We start from the raw sequence: 19578 nt of genomic DNA on the forward strand, positions 1-19578 counted from the left end.
TTATTTGAGGAAACCATATAGCACTTTGTCCCAGATTACTTCTGGTCACATATCATTGCTTTAGGCCTCTTGGTTATTCAGAAGAAGTTGTTAAATTGTTTTTACAATCTTGAACCCTGTGACCTTGAAAGTAGGTCAAGATCATTAATTTGAGAAAAGGTTAAAGCACTCTGTCCTAAGTACCTACTGGCCAAACATCATTACTCTTGGCCTACTGGTTATTCAGAAGAAGAAGTTTAAAGGTTTTTAAACACATTTTACCCATGTGACTTTGAAAGGAGGTCAATATAATTTATTTGCAAAAACTTTATAGCACTTCATGCCAGGCACTTACTGGCCAAGTATTATTACTCTGGGCCTCCTGGTTATTCAGAAGTTGTTTGAAGGTTTTTACATATTTTTACCAGTGACCTTGAAAGTAGGTCAAGGTCATTTATTTGAGGAAACTTTATAGCACTCTGTCCAAGGTACCTTCTGGCCAAATATTATGGCCCTAGGTCCTACAGTTCTTAAGAAGAAGTCGTTCAAAGAAAAAGTTGAGGGATGATGGGTGACGGACCACACACCATACCATAAGCTCAACTGGCACTTTGTGCCAGGTGATCATCTAACAAACCTTCACTGTCAAAATCTGAGATGGCTACCTATTGGCCATTTTGTATTTTCAGATCAGTCTCGAAAGTAATATGCACAACTAAGGACCCAGAGGAACTTACACATGAAATTTGAGACAGAAAACAGCATAAGCTCACTTTGCCCTTCAGGAAAGCATTCCATTTTTAACAGACGTTAATTGAAAATCCCAAAGAATGAATCTCCTGTTCAAGACTTAACAAAACATTCGCTTGTCAATAATTAATTGACTAAATAAGAAAAGAAATTGAAAACATTGTAATCTTGATTTGCTGAGAGAGTTATTTTCTTTTGGCATGATTGACAAGCCAAACCTTTCAAGGTAAATAAAGAAATAGGATATTTAAATAATTATGAAATCAATTAGTTATATAAAACACACCCCATACGTGTCTGCAGCAACTTCCTCCACTGTTTTGTTCTCTTCTTTTGCCTTTTGGACACACCTGTCGTAGGCCTTCCTCAGCCAGGACACGCCTCCATCCCCCATCAGTGCAACAGGTTTGTCTTTTTCCCCCTCATTTGTCGGTAACCCGGTGCCTCCTTCCTTCCAATAAGGATTTAGTTCTAAAGCATGCTGTCCAGGCTGCCATAAATAACAAAAAAATATATTTTAGGCAATTACCTTTTTCACAAGTCATTGAAATTTCATAATCAAAGTGCGGCACCATGGCACTGGAGGATTGACAACATGAATGTGTGTGTTTTTTATCCTATAAATTTGATCTTGAATGGGCAGACTTCACAATGGTGTCTGTATACATTTTATGCGAAATGAAATAAAGCAAAACTGGGCCAACTCGCTCCTGTGCAATAACATTGATTTTTGTTTTACATTTTACTCAATGAATAATAGCATGCATAAACAATTGTACAATGCTACCTCAATGTTTTCCCCTTTTACTAAACATTATATTTTTTATACCTTTATTTGGCTCATAATGCTATAGTTTATTTCAATATATTTGACCCCTGTGACCTACGATATGGGTGAAGGTCATTCATATGAACAAACATGATGTGCTTCCACCAAGCATGTCACTAGCCAAATATTATCACTCTGTGTCTTTTTGTTATTCAGAAGAAGTTATTTAAATGTCTTTTTAAGATGATTTATATAATTGACCCCTGTGACCTTGAATATTGGTGAAGGTATTCAGTTGAACAACTTGGTAACCCTTCATCCCAGCATATGACTGGCCAAATATCACCATTCTGGCCATTTTGGTCAATTAGAAAAATTGGTTTTAAGTTTTAAAGATATTTGACCTCTGTGACACTGATTACTCGTCATGGTCATTCATTCGAACAAACAGCATGTTTTGCTGTTTTGACCTACCCCTGTCCCAGGGTGTTTACCTGATCTAGAAGGTTTTACTGTTTTGACCTACCACTGTCCCGGGGTGTTTACCTGATCTAGAAGGTTTAACTGTTTTGACCTACCACTGTCCAAGGGTGTTTACCTGATCTAGAAGGTTTTACTGTTTTGACCTACCACTGGCCCGGGGTGTTTACCTGATCTAGAAGGTTTTACTGTTTTGCCCTACCTCTGTCCCGGGGTGTTTACCTGATCTAGAAGGATTAACTGTTTTGACCTACCACTGTCCAAGGGGGTTTACCTGATCTAGAAGGTTTTACTGTTTTGACCCACCACTGTCCCAGGGGGTGTACCTGATCTAGAAGGTTTTACTGTTTTGACCCACCACTGTCCCAGGGGGTGTACCTGATCTAGAAGGTTTTACTGTTTTGACCCACCACTGTCCCAGGGTGTGTACCTGATCTAGGAGGTTTTACTGTTTTGACCTACCACTGGCCCGGGGTGTTTACCTGATCTAGAAGGTTTATCTGTTTTGACCTACCACTGTCCAAGGGCGTTTACCTGATCTAGTTGGTGTTGCTGTTTTGACCTACCACTGTCCCAGAGTGTTTACCTGATCTAGAAGGTGTTACTGTTTTGACCTACCACTGTCCCGGGGTGTTTACCTGATCTAGAAGGTTTTACTGTTTTGACCTACCACTGTCCCAGGGTGTTTATATATAATTACCTGATCTAGAAGGTTTTGCTGTTTTGACCTACCACTGTCCCAGAGTGTTTACCTGATCTAGAAGGCTTTACTGTTTTGACCTACCACTGGCCCAGGGTGTTTACCTGATCTAGAAGGTTTTACTGTTTTGACCCACCACTGTCCCAGGGTGTGTACCTGATCTAGAAGGTTTTACTGTTTTGACCTACCACTGTCCAAGGGTGTTTACCTGAACTAGAAGGTTTTACTGTTTTGACCTACCACTATCCCAGGCTGTTTACCTGATCTTGTTAGTGTTGATGTTTTGACCTTCCACTGTCCCAGGGTGTTTACCTGATCTAGAAGATTTTACTGTTTTGACCTACCACTGTCCCAGGGTGTTAACCTGATCTAGAAGGTTTTACTGTTTTGACCTACCACTGTCCCAGGCTGTTTACCTGATCTTGTTAGTGTTGATGTTTTGACCTACCACTGTCCCAGGGTGTTTACCTGATCTAGAAGGTTTTGCTGTTTCTCTTTCTCCTCCTTGTCCTTTTGGATAGACTCCCTTATTTCCTGTCGTGAGGTCAATGGAATCAGATCAATGGGTGCCTCCATCCAGCTGTCTCGCTGTCATATATAAGGAATAGGACTGTTCAAGTCTGTCTGTTTTACTTTTTAAATTAAATTTCAAAAGTGGTTGGTTCAGACCTGTAGGGACCCAATCATCTTGCCCAATCTTTTTATTCCATGTGACTGGCTGTTTAGGACGATCAAATAATGTACAAACCTATACCACAGACTGTCGAAAAGATCAAATTATGTACAAGTCAAAAACTACATAATTTTCATTGTGTATAAAATATCAGTGTTTACATTTTACCTCATTTACTCAGCTCAGGCCTTCTTGAATTTTATATTTATTTATTTGAAGGTTATAGGATATTTAAATTTGAAATAAGGTTTTTATTGATTGTAATAAATTGAAGTAAATATTTTTCACCTGGAGTTGTGGTCCTTTGACAGCTGTTAACTGCTCTTCTACAAATTTATTTCTTTCCTTTGGTTTCTCAACCCAAATCTCATCAGCATCCTGTTAAACATGATAAACTTCATCTAAATAAATACACATATACAAAAAAATATTTTATATAGCTATACTACTATGTAAAATGTTGAAAACTGTCAAATCTGTTAATTCTCACAGAATGGAAAGTTGGAGGGTTTCTCCTACTGAAAACATAGGAAATGCATGTAATCAGTCCAGCTTAATTTGGGCACAGCAAGAACATGTAATTCTCAGATGACAATATCCCTTTCAACAGGATTTTCGAAGTTTTACAATGTACATATCACTAAAAACAATTGATGTAACACATGTAACAGTCAGATGTACTACCATCAATCTTACAGTCAGATGTACTAACGTCAATCTTACAGTCAGATGTACTACCATCAATCTTACAGTCAGATGTACTACCGTCAATCTTACAGTCAGATGTATTACCATCAATCTTACAGTCAGATGTACTACCGTCAATTTTACAGTCAGATGTACTACCAGCAATCTTACAGTCAGATGTACTACCGTCAATCTTACAGTCAGATGTACTACCATCAATCTTACAGTCAGATGTACTACCATCAATCTTACAGTCAGGTATACTACCATCAATCTTACAGTCAGATATACTACCGTCAATCTTACAGTCAGATGTACTACCATCAATCTTACAGTCAGATGTACTACCATCAATCTTACAGTCAGATGTACTACCATCAATCTTACAGTCAGATGTACTACCATCAATCTTACAGTCAGATGTACTACCATCAATCTTACAGTCAGATGTACTACCATCAATCTTACAGTCAGATGTACTACCATCAATCTTACAGTCAGATGTACTACCATCAATCTTACAGTCAGATGTACTACCATCAATCTTACAGTCAGATGTACTACCATCAATCTTACAGTCAGATGTACTACCATCAATCTTACAGTCAGATGTACTACCATCAATCTTACAGTCAGATGTATTACCATCAATCTTACAGTCAGATGTACTACCATCAATCTTACAGTCAGATGTACTACCATCAATCTTACAGTCAGATGTACTACCATCAATCTTACAGTCAGATGTACTACCATCAATCTTACAGTCAGATGTACTACCATCAATCTTACAGTCAGATGTACTACCATCAATCTTACAGTCAGATGTACTACCATCAATCTTACAGTCAGATGTACTACCATCAATCTTACAGTCAGATGTACTACCATCAATCTTACAGTCAGATGTACTACCATCAATCTTACAGTCAGATGTACTACCATCAATCTTACAGTCAGATGTACTACCATCAATCTTACAGTCAGATGTACTACCATCAATCTTACAGTCAGATGTACTACAAACCATCAATCTTACAGTCGGATGTACTACCATCAATCTTACAGTCAGATATACTACCGTCAATCTTACAGTCAGATGTACTACCGTCAATCTTACAGTCAAATGTACTACCATCAATCTTACAGTAAGATAAACTACCATCAATTTTACAGTCAGATGTACTACGTACCATCAATCTTACAGTCAGATGTACTACCATCAATCTTACAGTCAGATGTACTACCATCAATCTTACAGTCAGATGTTTTACCATCAATCTTTATAGTCAGATGTATTATTATCAATCTTACTTACACTGTCAGATTTACTTTCACTGTCAGAGCCTTTTTGATGTTTTTTCTTTCTTTTCTTTTCTTTTTTCAACTTTCTCTTTTTTTTCTTTTCTTTGCTTCTTTTCTTGGACTTGACTTTTTCCATTTCCTAAAAAATACACCTTATTAGCCCAATATTCCCTCCCCCCTTCCTTAGCAAAAGTATGCAAAAAAAGGGGGAAAAAAATGTGTACCAGGTAAAGTTATAATTACATGTATCTTAAACACATTTAGGTTATTAGAGGAACTGCCTATTAATAAATTATAAAATGCAAGTATAAATAAATGCAACTGAAAAGTTATGACAACTAAGGTTCCAATTCCCTAAAAATTCAAAAGATACAACTGACAAGTTTGCACTGATATGACCTTTGATTTTGAGATCAAGGTCACACTGACCTAATGACAGCACTGCACTGCACATAATCTATGGCTACTGCAAGATTCATTAAGATATCTAATGGTTTCAAAGTTGCAGACCATTCTAAATGTTACTGAAAAATGTCATTTATTTGACCTTGAGGTCTAGGTCACATTCGACCTAATGACAGAGCAGTGCACATCATATGTTGGTGTTGCAGCTATACTGCAAGTTTCATCAAGATATCTTTACCGGTTTTAAAGTTACAGTTTGGAAAGTTTTTCTTGACCTTGAGGTCACAGTGACCTAATGACAGTGCATTGTGTCGTCTGTTTCATCAAGATAACTTTAACAGTTGAAAAGGTATGACTAGGCCAAAAAATCATCGGGAAAAGAGCAGGTACTAAAATTTCATTGGAAGGGGAGACATATCTATCATTTGAGCATGCAATATCTTATCGTACGTGAAAAGGTATAGGGTCACCTGCCCGACCATGTGAGTTTTCTCCGGGTACTCCGGTTTCCTCCCACACTGAGACCCCCGCGCACTAAGATCCGGGCCAACAAGAGTGATTAATATAAGTTGAAATAACTTGTTTCATAATTGTTTTTAAATAAATAAAGTTTGGTTATTTTTTTTAAGCAATAGCTAGCTAGGTTAGGATTCTAACAAGGGTTTCTTCATACTATATAGCAGCATATTTCCACAGAGATTATATTTTCGCAATTTCACAAGTCAATAATGTGTTTGCAAAAATATGATCCACACAGAGAAAAAAAAAAACTTCATAACTGTAACATCGCCAAAAACAAGCATTGTGATGATTCATATACACTAGGAGTCACGATGTTTGACAATAGATTATATCACACACAGAATAGTTTTGTTGATGATTTAATTAACAAAATGCAGGTTCTTATTGTTGCTCAATGACAATATGCTGTCATAAGGCATATTCATTTGACTATTTGACATTACATATGCCAAATGTCCTATCTGTATATATATGCTAAAACACAGCAAAAATTTAGTTTCTTTGCATATTTAGATAGCAAAACTATAATCTGTGTCAAGATATGTATTATACAAAGACACTTAGAGAATGAATATGATTACTTTTTCTTCTTTGTCAATTCTGCTTTGGATCGAAGGTAACATCCATTCATCTTCTCCACGGAGTTTTGCTTGTTCTTTTCTCCATTCAGCTTTTTCATATTCTTTCTTTGCCTAAAAATAAAACATATTAAATTCAATTCAACAACTTTTGAACTTACTTCTAACAACAAACACAGACTTTTTATATCAAATCATAATAACAAGAGGTCCTAAGGGCCTGCATCACTGACCTGTCTATTAAAGCAACAATGGTAAAATATTCTCATTAAATATCATTTTCCAAATATTGGCTCTGTTTCTCAGCAACACCAGATCCTCATTGGGTTCCCTTTGTTTGCCTCTATGAAGTGGGGCTGATTTTAAACATTATTGTCAAGTTTCTGTACTTTTACAGTATCTCAGAAAAGTATACATTTGCTGTATATTTTAAGTACCTAGATAAAGTTATATCTTGATTGTACCTTTTTCACTAGTACTGCTGATTTGTGGCTAAATGTAACTTTTGTGTACCTTTTTGGTTTTCCAATAAAGTAATGATTGAACTGAACAAAGTGTTTGAGTGTAACTTTTCAGTACCTTTTTGTACCTTTTTAGTACTAGATTGAAACTCTCTTTCTCACAAGGTTCCAATCTAGCATCAAAAGTTATAACTTTTTTGTACTCAAAAAGAAATAACTATTTTGTAACTTTTTTCCGTATGGGGATCCCCTATTGAGTCCCAGCCCTCTGCCCAGGGGGCCACACCCTCAATTTCTACAAAACCGAGACCTCTTTGTTGTCCAAGGGTACACACATTTTTGTTTTAAATACCTCCAATTTTACTAAAGGAGAGGGTTTTAAATAAGTTCCCCTAATGGCACTCAACCCTCTGACCCCAGGGAGCCACACCCTCCATTCATTTACACAAAATTGAGTTCCAAGAATGCCCCACACAAACATTCATTTAAAATCTCTCCCATTCCACTAAAGGAGAAGGGTTTTAGACTCTTATCACTATGTCCCCATGGGGACCTGCCCCTCTTATGTTCAATCCCTATATAACACGTTTATACCAAATTTCAGTTTGCTATTTGAAAAATTGACCCAGTTATCGTGAGGTAAAATGCACCCCCTCCCACTTGACTGTTTACTACACTGCTCAATAAATGCGTTTTCAGTAAAAAAAAAAATATGGATAATCTAACATGTTGTAGAATTAGATTAGATCTAAGTCTGTGATTAACGTAGTTTTACTTCTTTTCGTTACCCAGGTATTAATTGTTTATGCCTTCGATGGAAGTATTGTGATATATTTACTTTTAAATGTTGATAGCTTTATCCAGACCGTAGGTCACATGTAAACCTCCCTAAAATCCTTTAAAATGTCAAAACATGTTCAATTTTGGTTTTAATAAAGTAATTGTAATTCAGAATAACACAAATGATTTAATACTATGTTATATGCAGTATAATTTATGATAACAGTTTTGTACTGTATGAGTACGAAATCGCAGCACGGAAACCGATAACACGAGGGTACCTGTGGTTCGTTGAAGTCGGATACTACATGCAGATCCAGAACAGGTTGGGCACAACGGCCCATATGGGTAACAATCCTGCATTTGGGTAACAGTTACCCATTTCAGTAACAATTTTATTACTGAAATGGGGAATAATGTGAAACAAAAACACACAAAGTTCTTTTAAACAATATGAACAAAAAAGGACGATATTCTTTCAACATAATCCAATAAAAAATACAATTAGATACAATTGTGCACACAAATGTGTTAATTCAGTTGTCTAAATTTTGGTGAAAATGACCAACAATTATATAAAATTGAGACCTCTTGGCCCAAGGATTTTAAAGGTATTACCTCTATTTCCCCTATTGGACCCCGACCCTCAGGTCCAAGGGGGGCCACACCTACTGTTTATACAAAATTGGTTCCCCTTTACCCAAAGATGTTCCACACCAAATATGGACCAAATCCTTTCATTCCTACAGAAGAAGAAGGATTTTAAAGAATAATTTGCTATGTTTCCCCTATTGGCCCCGCCCCTCAGGCCCCTGCCTGTCCAGACCCACCGTTTATACAAAATTGGTTCCCCCTCACCCAAGGATGCTCCAGACCAAATATGGAACATTCCTACAGAAGGAGACGGATTTTAAAGAATTTGCTATGTTTCCCCTATTGGGCCCTGCCCCTCAGGCCCTTAGGGGGCCAGACCCACGGTCTATACAAAATTGGTTCCCCTTCACCCAAGGATGCTTTAGACCAAATATGGAACAAATCCTTTCATTCCTACAGAAGAAGAAGGATTTTAAAGAATTTGCTTTATTTCCCCTATCGGGCCCGCCCCTCAGCCCCCAGGCTGGCCAGACCCACTGTTTATACAAAATTGAGTCCCCTTGGTCCAAGGATGCTCCACACCAAATATGGAACAAATCCTTTCATTCCTACGGTAGAAGAAGGATTTTAAAGGTTTTACCTCTATTTCCCCTATTGGGCCCCGTCCCTCTGCGCCCAGGGGGGGCACACCCACCGTTTATACAAAATTGAGTCCCCTTGGCCTAAGGATGCTCCAGACCAAATTTAGTCAAAATCTACTTGGCCGTTCAGGACTAGTAGCGTTTTAAAGGAAAAGTTGACTGACAGACGGACGGATGGGAGACGGACGCTGCGGTGTGGCATAAGCTCACCCTGGTCCTTTGGACCAGGTGAGCTAAATATCATGCTTACCTGTCACATTTGCACTGGATGATCCCATTGACTACACACTGAAGTCAATGGAGAACAAAGTTATTGATATGGTTTGTCATTTTCAGAAAAGTTAGATATCAGAATTGATTACTTTTTGCAGAGACGTATATTACAGAGATTGGCAACTCACGCAGATCTCGCAAAAACATACATGATTGTATTGTTCAAGCAGTGGAATTAGAAACGCCGCGAGACTTGGGTTGCGGCTGTGCAATCACGCAAAATCTGATCGATGAGTGTTTGTTTTGTCAGCTTATCGATCCTGGTGACGATAGTCTGGTCAGTGAGTTACCTGTGAGAATTTGATCGTGTATTCGTTAGTTCGTGTCAACATATCACATATCCAAGATATATGGCTCATATAAAGAAGCTGGTTAGAAATATAATGTAATATCTGAATACGTTTTTGAAATAAAATAATGAACGAAAAAAGTAGTGTCAGTGTCATAAAAGGAATTAACCCTCGCACATCACAGCTGCCATTTTCAGTTTTAAAGTGTATTTTCAGAGCTCAATTATCAAACTTTGCAAGTTTTGTAAAAACCTTATTTGAAAAAGCTGGCTAGAAATATTATGTTTGAATAAATATCTGAAGATGTTTTTGAAATTAAATAATGAATTAGAAAGGAGTTCGTGGTTTAATGTGTTGAGAAAGAAAAAAATCCTCACACATCACAGCCGCCATTTTAACTTGTTTACTCAGAAAAACCTGTATTTTCATAGCTAAATAATGAAACTTTGCAAGTATTGTAACAACCTCATTTTAATTTCCTGGTTAGAAATATTATCAAATAATTAATATCTGAAAACTTTTTTGAAATTGTCTAAAGAACAAAAATGGAGTTTGTGTTCTCCTGAAGCCAGAATCATTACCGATATGTAAACACAGCCACGATGTGCAATCTTTCAATGTTTGCTGTTTTCTAAACTTAATCATTCAAGTTTACATTCAATGTAGCATTCCCAAACCGCATGGAAATCTCAGCTAGCTACAGGTTTAATATGATGTTGATTTTCAATGTTTTCTCATGGCATAATTATGTTTTGAACAGGACAGGATTATTGATTGCAGCGAACCGTATATCCAATATGGTGCAGGTGAAGCATAACTCGCGATATGACATCCGGTTACCAGTGACCAATGTTAAGGCCAAGAGCAAGTTGCCAATCCCTGTATTAAACGTCTCTGCTTTTTGTGTACAAATGTACTTCATTGTGTTATTTATTGGATTTAGTTGAAAGAATATCGCCCTTTTGTTTAAAAGAACTTTGTGTGTTTTTATTTCACTACATTCACCATTTCAGTTATAAAGTTATTACTCAAATGAGTAACCAAAATACAGGATAATTAATGCGCCGTTAATATGTTGTGCCCAACCTGTAGAAGTCTGGGAGGATCGAACCCTGGCCGCGTGGAAGGCTGGAGTGTTAACCACTCGACCAGTCAGCATTTATCATAACTCTTTCAAATCCAAGGTAAATTTAACATACGACATATTGTTCTGAACGACTTGAATAAAAATGGGCCGAAATTGCCCCTGTCCCAATATGGGGACATATATTTTGAAATAAAATCCCACACTGGCTGGCAGGGGTTGTCAGGGATGGGGGGTGAGAGATCCTGGTTTAACCCCTTTCCACGAAAAAAATATAATGGTTAATTCATTGAATTATGCGAGGACTTGATGTTCAGTCTGCTGACAGTACATAAAATGTAATTGTTAAATTATGTAGGAAACAGTAATTTCTTGTGTAGGCCCGCTGTTTAGGTCTCGCCTATTTCATAGTATACAGAATTTACATGATACGCAGCTGGTTATCACCTTTTCCAAAACAACTGCCCTGGCTCTCTGTTTTTCTTCTCTCTTCGCATCTTTAACTTTTTCACTTTCAAAGGGAACACACGTAGCCATGTCGGAAGAGTGTCGAAGAAGAAGACAGTTATACCGTAATAATCGCGTTCAACTAGACACTTGATCACTTGTTGGCGAAACTTGCAAAGACAACAAGAGTCTGGTTGAGCAAGACTAATACAGGAAATGTATCATGTATACTAAATTTTGAAACTTTCGTCAGAACAGGGGACTGTTCGTTTATGCGGAACAACCGGTTTGACCGTTTGTAAATGTAACAATTTCGGGTATAAATCCTGGCGGACCTGCAAATGTTTATGCAGGCCTTACAAGGCTATTTGCAAGGCTATGTCAAGAATCGCCTGAAAGCAGCATCAGATAACTAGTTCCGACTTTATTAAATAAACGAAAAACTGTGGTTCGACCGGTTTGACCGTTTAAACGAAAACGGTCCACCTGTCCCTCACATGGACCGGGGCTAGTGAGAACCGTCAAGATAGGATAACTCGTCCGGACTTCGATCATTATATCTTTAGTTGAATACGTAGATGGTATATATCTATATATTGTAGCAGGCCTGGCCTTGGTTTTCTGTGGTCATCAATTAGAGCAGAGACGTATACTACTGGCTTTATACGTCTCTAATTAGAGTCACTTCACAAACACAATAAAAAACAGTTCACTTGTTTTTATTTCACATCATATCGTCAATCATATATTTGTACAGGGGTACGTGTTGCAATTCTCTCAAACATCATGCTCTCATACTGTCAGAGGTCAGTGTGGTGGGAGACAATAATGTACTGCATAAAACTTCAAATATAGAATTACTTGTGTCGTTTATCAAGAAAACAAGCTTAAAGGGACATCACGGTGAAGTATATTTTGTTTTTGTCTCTCAGTATGGCACTTAAATCAATTCCTATACCACCCAAGCGTATGTTCATGGGACTTCACACTAGCGTATATATTATGAATGTATGTGTATTTATACAAATATTTGATACACACAAAGTTATGACAGTGGTCTTAGACGATTAAGACCAGGGTGGGGGTGGGATCTCTCAGCAAATTCGTCTCACAGAATTTTTTATCGGAAAGTCCCCCACCCTTCATAACTGTCCTCATTTAGATATACGTCTTTAAATAGGTGGCAATTTTCAACTTTAACCTATTTGGATTTTAATATTGGTTGGAACCTCAAATAAAGTTCTGATTCCAGGACATACCCATAAAGGGACCCCATGTACTGTTGCAAAATGCAACAGCCAATGCGGAAAGTGCCCAGGTGGGGAGGATATGTGAGGGAGCTATGGTCTCAACCAGAGGGGGGTCTCCCTCAAGGAAATTTTTGAGTTTCTGATGAGAGATCATGTATCTCCAGTGTGTCTAAAAAAAACGGCTTTGTTGGACACTTTTGGATCCATATTGGGCCACATCTGCACAGCATGTATACGATGTCTCATGCAGTCCATTTAATGATCACGTATAAATCTTTATTGCACATAATAATATCTTCAGTTTCAATCCAGTTTTTATTGGTAATTGCAGCCTCTTTGGATTTATTCACATCTTCCAAATCTTCCTGCGCTGCCTGAAATACAAAATAGAATGCATCATTTAATGTTTTGGTTGTTTTCATTGTTACAAAGCTTATTATTCTATATAATATTTAACAGTCTTTTTTATTAGTGATGCCTTTTCCATGTTCAATATTTTTTATCATATTTTCTTTAGACCTGACCAGGGGCGGATCCAGATTTTTTTCGGACAGATGTCACCATTCCAGTTTGTTTTTGCTACACACGTAATCTGAACCATATATAGAGTTGCACAAACTTAGATACCTGTCTTGGCTAGCCACCTTAAACCTTCCCAACTTCTTTCTTTCTTTCTTGCATTTTTTAAAGTAAAATGCCAGAGCGGAATGAATCATGGATATATTACTAATTTTTTTAAATTATTTCATGTAAGAAAAAGATTCTCGGATTAAAAATTCAATTTCTATGTATTTGCTGAAAATGTCTAAAAAATGTCTAAATGATTATTATGCAATCTGTCAATGGGCAGGATATGATTATTCATAAAGAAAACTCTTGAATGTGCTATTTTTATGTAACTTTAACACTTGCGCCCTGTTACTACTACAGACCACTAGTACTGACCTTACACGTAACAAAATTAACGTCTCTATCATGGTTCGCTGACCAATTCAATTGATGCTGGGGAAGTGTCAACAGTTCAACACCGACTTTATAAACATGTTAGAGGGGAGGGGACAGATATTGCGCAGGCAGTGCAATACACAAATGGTTACAGAATCATTACTCAAGAAATGAAAATATCAAAATCAGTTAAGCTTGCTCGCTCGGAATGAACCCAAAACATAATATATTGACTTCAACATCAATGTGATAGTGCGTCAGAGACGTAAACTATATATTGGCTTTATACCAGCTTGGGGGTGATACATAATATCATTCTGGAGTTTCATTTATATTGCACACTGTTTATGTTGGAACAAATCAACATGTTATTCACTGATTCATAGTACGTACCTTGCCACACAATCTTTACATACTCGATGATGCATCTGTTGGCTAAACTCGGCTTCCACAGCATTATTGTACAATGTACAATTATGTTGCCCTGGCCCGAGCTCTCCTGACAGCTAACGGTTCCCATCCGAAATAGTCCATCATGGCTGTCATACTACCTTCTTCTCTGGAGAAGGAGTTGTTGGTCACAAATCTCGCCGCCTGCTTTTGAACTCTCTCCAGCTTGTCAGTGTGTTGGGCGTGGTAGGGGTCCCATACCGCTCCAGCGTATTCCATTATGGGTCGAACCAGAGTGGTATACGTCCTTGCCCTAACTTCCTCAGGGCAAGCACACAGGCTCTTTCGGAGGAAACCTACATATTTCTCTGCCTCTGATGAGGTAGGACTGGTGTGGCTGGTGTGGTCGTGCCAGGATCGGAGAGGTCATTGCTTATGGAAACACCGAGGTATTTGGTGTTCTTGACCTCTGCAAGATTTACACCGTTCAGGTTGTAGATGGTCTTCTGCTTGTTTTTTCTTCGTGTTATGTGCGTGACGACGCATTTGTCCGGGTTCAAAGTCATCTGCCAGTCGCATGTCCACTGACGAATAGCGTTGAGGTCGGTCTGCAGGTTGGGGCTGCCTCTGTCAGAGCTGATTGGTCGGTATATGATGAAGAGCGTTGAGGTCGGTCTGCAGGTTGGCGCTGTCTCTGACAGAGCTGATTGGTCGGTATATGATTAAGAGCGCTGAGGTCGGTCTGCAGGTTGGCGCTGTCTCTGACAGAGCTGATTGGTCGGTTTATGATGATGAGCGTTGAGGTCGGTCTACAGGTTGGCGCTGTCTCTGTCAGAGCTGATTGGTCGGTATATGATGAAGAGCGCTGAGGTCGGTCTGCAGGTTGGCGCTGTCTCTGTCAGAGCAGTCGTCAGCAAAAAACTAACAATTTACCGACTCAGAAAACTGAAAACTGCATTATGGACAGGTGGTATTACCTCTAAAGATTGGACACCAGGGTGTGACTAGGTTTATGACCCTATAATTATGTCGGACCCTGTGTTGTCAAGAAAGACCTGGACCTCAGGTGCTTTGTTTTTGATGCTATGGAAGTTTACCACAACATTTCTCGCGGATGTTTTTAGTGAGGAGGCTGCTTATGGCGTACCTATATGAAACGTGGTAGCAGTTGGAGACGTAATGCTATCCTCCGAAATGCTGTTCAAACTGGCGAAAGCATTGTCGCTGGCACTCAACATGGTGTAAAGAGTGGTATGGTTAGATGAATCACACTTGACGCACGACCAGACTGTTGACTTTGTTGGCTATATGGGGATCCCAGCATCGTGATGAATGACGAAGGATCCATGGTGATGTTTCATATCACATTGGTCACAAAAATAGATTCAGAATAATGGTGTAAAATGCTACGAATGGCGGTCCGAGCATACGCACACCAGGTATGCGCACAATATCTAAACATATTAACCTCGCTCGTATCTTTGTCTAAGTTGGAACACAGATGATGTAAATGGGCATGTATCGGATAGAGTTTACTTTGTGTTTCTATATACAGTGGTTTATGCGAAAGGAAGGGATAATTGACTGGTTAGTTTGATTTTTATATGGGACCCTCCAAGGGAAAACTGTTGTGATGACCACGGCGTATACTGTCCTCTGTCGGTACTCGGGGTCAAATGAGATACGTGCGCTATTAGATTTACATAATTTATCATATTTCCGGTTTCAGTAAAATGGTATGATTTAATTATATTGTTGAAGTAAACGATTTTTTTTATTTACAGATCCTACTTATAGTAAATAGGATCGCATAACAAAAATGTATGATCAATTAATTTTCGACTTCGGATAGAATCGGAATACGCATTGAAAACGGAGAAAAAACCCATTTGTTTACGTTATAAAATCGAGGCGTGCTGCCGATAACTACGGCTTCTGTTTCGGACAAAAAGAACTGATTAAAAAAAAGTTTTCTCAACATAAAAACGGATCCATGTACAAGTATACTTTAATCTATGTAAAGTAGTGAAAAACAAATAATCATCAAGTATCTTAACACGTTCTATATCTGACACACATTTGTACACGTAGTGGTATTGCCATACAGTTTATTGTGTGTGATGGCTTATATGACTTACTAAGTGTTAGCGTATGAAGAGGGAAGTAGGAAAGAGAGTATGCGTGCTATACATGAATACATATAATGCATGGTCTAGAAAACAACATTGAGTTAATCGAAAGTGAAATGGAGGCTAAGCTACCAAAACTGAACGTTGGAACTGGTACGGGGACTATTTATTCAACACTTCGACGTACACCGTATTGGAATTATGACGTACACCGTATTGGAATTATGACGTACACCGTATTGAAATGATGACGTACACCGTATTGAAATGATGACGTACACCGTATTGGAATGATGACGTACACCGTATTGGAATGATGACGTACACCGTATTGGAATGATGACGTACACCGTATTGGAATGATGACGTACACCGTATTGGAATGGTGACATACACCGTATTGTAATGATGAGTTACAGAATCTAGTACACAAGCTTGCTGGGAGTGAAAGGTTATGGTTGACGTGTAATAACGGTCATGTTAGTTTAAAGCGTTAACAAAATACTTAGACGTGATAAACGACGATATCAAAAAATCAAACAAGACGAACTGATTGACATGTGTAATAATTCCCCTAATGATTTCAGGAATAAGATAGGCCAGCTAGGTATGCAAAAAGACCGACTGAATACCATACCAAATACAATGAGAGATGCGAATTGTAATATTACGAAAAATTCTAGTGAATCTCTAAAGCTATGATACGACTCCTTCCAGAACCTTCAAAGCTCTGACATGACAAACTTTACTAATGGAAAAGATGATATTTTAAAATAAGTTGTTGGGACCCAAACTTGATATCGACAGCAGTCAATTGAATTTACCAATAGCACGTCAAGATGTTGAAGATTCGGTTTATCGTGCCAAGTTAAACAAAGCGGCTGGTATTGACAATATACAGAGCAATGTTCTCAGAAACCCAGCTTGTATTGACCTTTTACATACTATAATTGTTAATTATTTTGATAATGGTAGAGTTCCGGATATGTGGACTCCAAGTATTATTAACCCTATTCTGAAAGCAGGAAAGGATCCTCTAGATCCAATAGTTATAGAGGAATTGCACTCATATCAATCCCATGCCGATGTTGTAAATAATCGGTTGTCAAAAGGGTTAGAAACAAATGAATGACTAGCAGATGAACAGAACGGTTTTAGAAAGAACAGAAGTTGCTTAGACCACCAATATCTATTGTACACTACTCTGTTTTGAATATCAAGAAAAAATCCACTATTGTATGTTTTGTTGATATGAAAAAAGCATTTGATTGTGTGAACAGAGATCTTTTATGGGCTAAGCTAGAACATTGTGGTATAAATGGTTGTTTTTTAAATGCTATCAAATCTTTATATTTTAACTATGAATGTAGAATTAGAATAAATCGTGTTTTAACCCCACCCATGGATATGAAGCAAGGTCTGAAACAAGGTTGTAATGCCTCGCCAACAATTTTTTCTATGTACATAAATGATTAACCAAAATATATTAATGATTTGAAATGCGGTATAGATATTGAATCGTGTATTATCTCCTACTGTATGCTGATGACATTGCACTCATTGGCCCCGATGAAAATTATATGCAACGGATGCTAGATGTTTTAAATAAATGGTGTGAAAAGTGGAAGATCGAAATTAATCAAGACAAAACTAACATAGCCCGTTTTAGAAACAATTCCATCCCTATTACCGATTATAAATGTTTTATGTGGTAACATAACTGTAACTTTGAATAGCAAATATTAGTACTAAGGACTCTGGTTTGAGGAACATTTAGATTTGCATTTTGCTGTCAGAGAACTCTGTAAATATGCTAGTAGAGCACTTACAACTTTATATATAAAGTATTCACATGCCGGTGAAATGTCCTATGACGTATTTAACAAGTTATATGAAACTTTAATTGAGCCGGTCCTTTTTTATGGATATGGATTATAGGGTATAAATAAATACCGAGAGGTTTCTGTCATACTACACAAGGCAAGTAGATATTTTCTAGGAGCCTCCCGTCGAGTAAGTAACTCAGCATTCAGAGGTGATATGGGATGGCACTCTTGCAATGTAAGTCAAGTTTTAGAAACGACACGTTTATTCTTAAGAATAAAGTTTTGTGATGATAACAGACTCATGAAAAGGGTGCACTATGGTCCGTTAGTCTGAAGAAATCTTGGGATTCTAGAATTTTGAAAATGATTGATGACAAAAAATTGAATGAAAATGTAAACTCAACGTTTTCTGTTAAACACAAGATTAGGCGAGTAAAAGAAAAACTAATATTTCAGATGCTGATGAATGGTACGAGTCTATATGGAATGATAGTTTTAAAATAAATGGTACCAAGCTGAGAACTTACAGAACGTTTAAATCAAATTTAATACCAGATTCATAGGTCAAGCTTGTTAGACAAAAGAGCAAACGAAATGTACTTTTTAATTTTAGATGTGGTTCTCTACCTCTAGCAGTGGAGACTGGCAGATGGAACGCTTGTGTAAGATATGTACAAATGTAAATAACTGTATAGAGGAGGAATTACACCTTTTAATTGAATGTAATGTATATAATGACATAAGATCATCCTTATTTCATGTAGCAAATAATATAAGAAATGATTTTGCAAGTCGTAATAACACTGACAAATTTAATTTTATAATGTCTTCCGAGGAATTACAAATTCCACTTGCAAACCACTTATATAATATGTACAGAAGACGTAGCAGTCTATGTGATTAGTTATAATTTTAAACAGTGTCTTGTAAGCTATTTTAGGCTGAATATCATATACAATTACATTTTCTATTCTATTCTATTTTATGCATTTGTTAAATATGATACCAGGTGTCAATCAGAAACATTTTTTATGAAAATAATCTTCCGTTTAAATTATAATTAGCTACTAGTTAGTGTAAATATAACAGGGGGCTCCCCAACCCTTGGAAACCTAAGTTTCACTACAATGTAGAACTAAGAAATTATTCATTTGATTTATCACCATTGTTATTTTTATTTTTTTTAAAGACATCATGTTTTAAGGCAGTAAATGTAAAAGAAACCTTTTAACTATTATAGTATTGAATATGTAAGGACAAAATCCAGTAGTTTGTTAGGTAGGAGCTGTCCCAATCACCTGCTTTCTGGATTGGCACATGTGATAGTTTGTTTTAATTTATTAATTTATTATGTATAATAGCTGTTCTTAACAAAATAATGATATGGTCTATATATTTTTACATTAAGATTAGTGATCCCTGTTATGTAACTATATGTTTTTATACTGTGTAACTATATACTTGTACGATGTAATTGTGATATATGACACTATAATAAACAAAATTGACTTGACTTGTATCATGTAATAAAAAAAAATCACAAATGTTTCTCTTATTTATACTTGTCAATGCATATATACACTTTTTGAAAACATTTGAAAAGGGATATTCGTCTCGTGA

At 37.2% G+C, this 19578-nt stretch overlaps 1 protein-coding gene across 1 annotated transcript in view; it reads right to left on the reverse strand.

The window, feature by feature from the left end:
• LOC110448104 (CWF19-like protein 2) overlaps window positions 1-11579 on the reverse strand; it is a 35676-nt gene extending 24097 nt beyond the window's left edge. The window contains exons 1-6 of the mRNA XM_021494164.1: window positions 11419-11579; window positions 6852-6962; window positions 5357-5482; window positions 3640-3729; window positions 3147-3266; window positions 1016-1219 (exon numbers count right to left, since the gene is read on the reverse strand). Coding sequence (XP_021349839.1) covers window positions 1016-1219; window positions 3147-3266; window positions 3640-3729; window positions 5357-5482; window positions 6852-6962; window positions 11419-11508 — 741 coding nt within the window. The 5' untranslated portion in view covers window positions 11509-11579. The remainder of the gene's footprint in view (window positions 1-1015; window positions 1220-3146; window positions 3267-3639; window positions 3730-5356; window positions 5483-6851; window positions 6963-11418) is intronic.
• Window positions 11580-19578: the final 7999 nt, after the last annotated feature.

This window comes from Mizuhopecten yessoensis, unplaced genomic scaffold (assembly GCF_002113885.1).
Source record: "Mizuhopecten yessoensis strain PY_sf001 unplaced genomic scaffold, ASM211388v2 scaffold3829, whole genome shotgun sequence".
NCBI classification, from domain to species: Eukaryota; Metazoa; Mollusca; class Bivalvia; order Pectinida; family Pectinidae; genus Mizuhopecten; species Mizuhopecten yessoensis.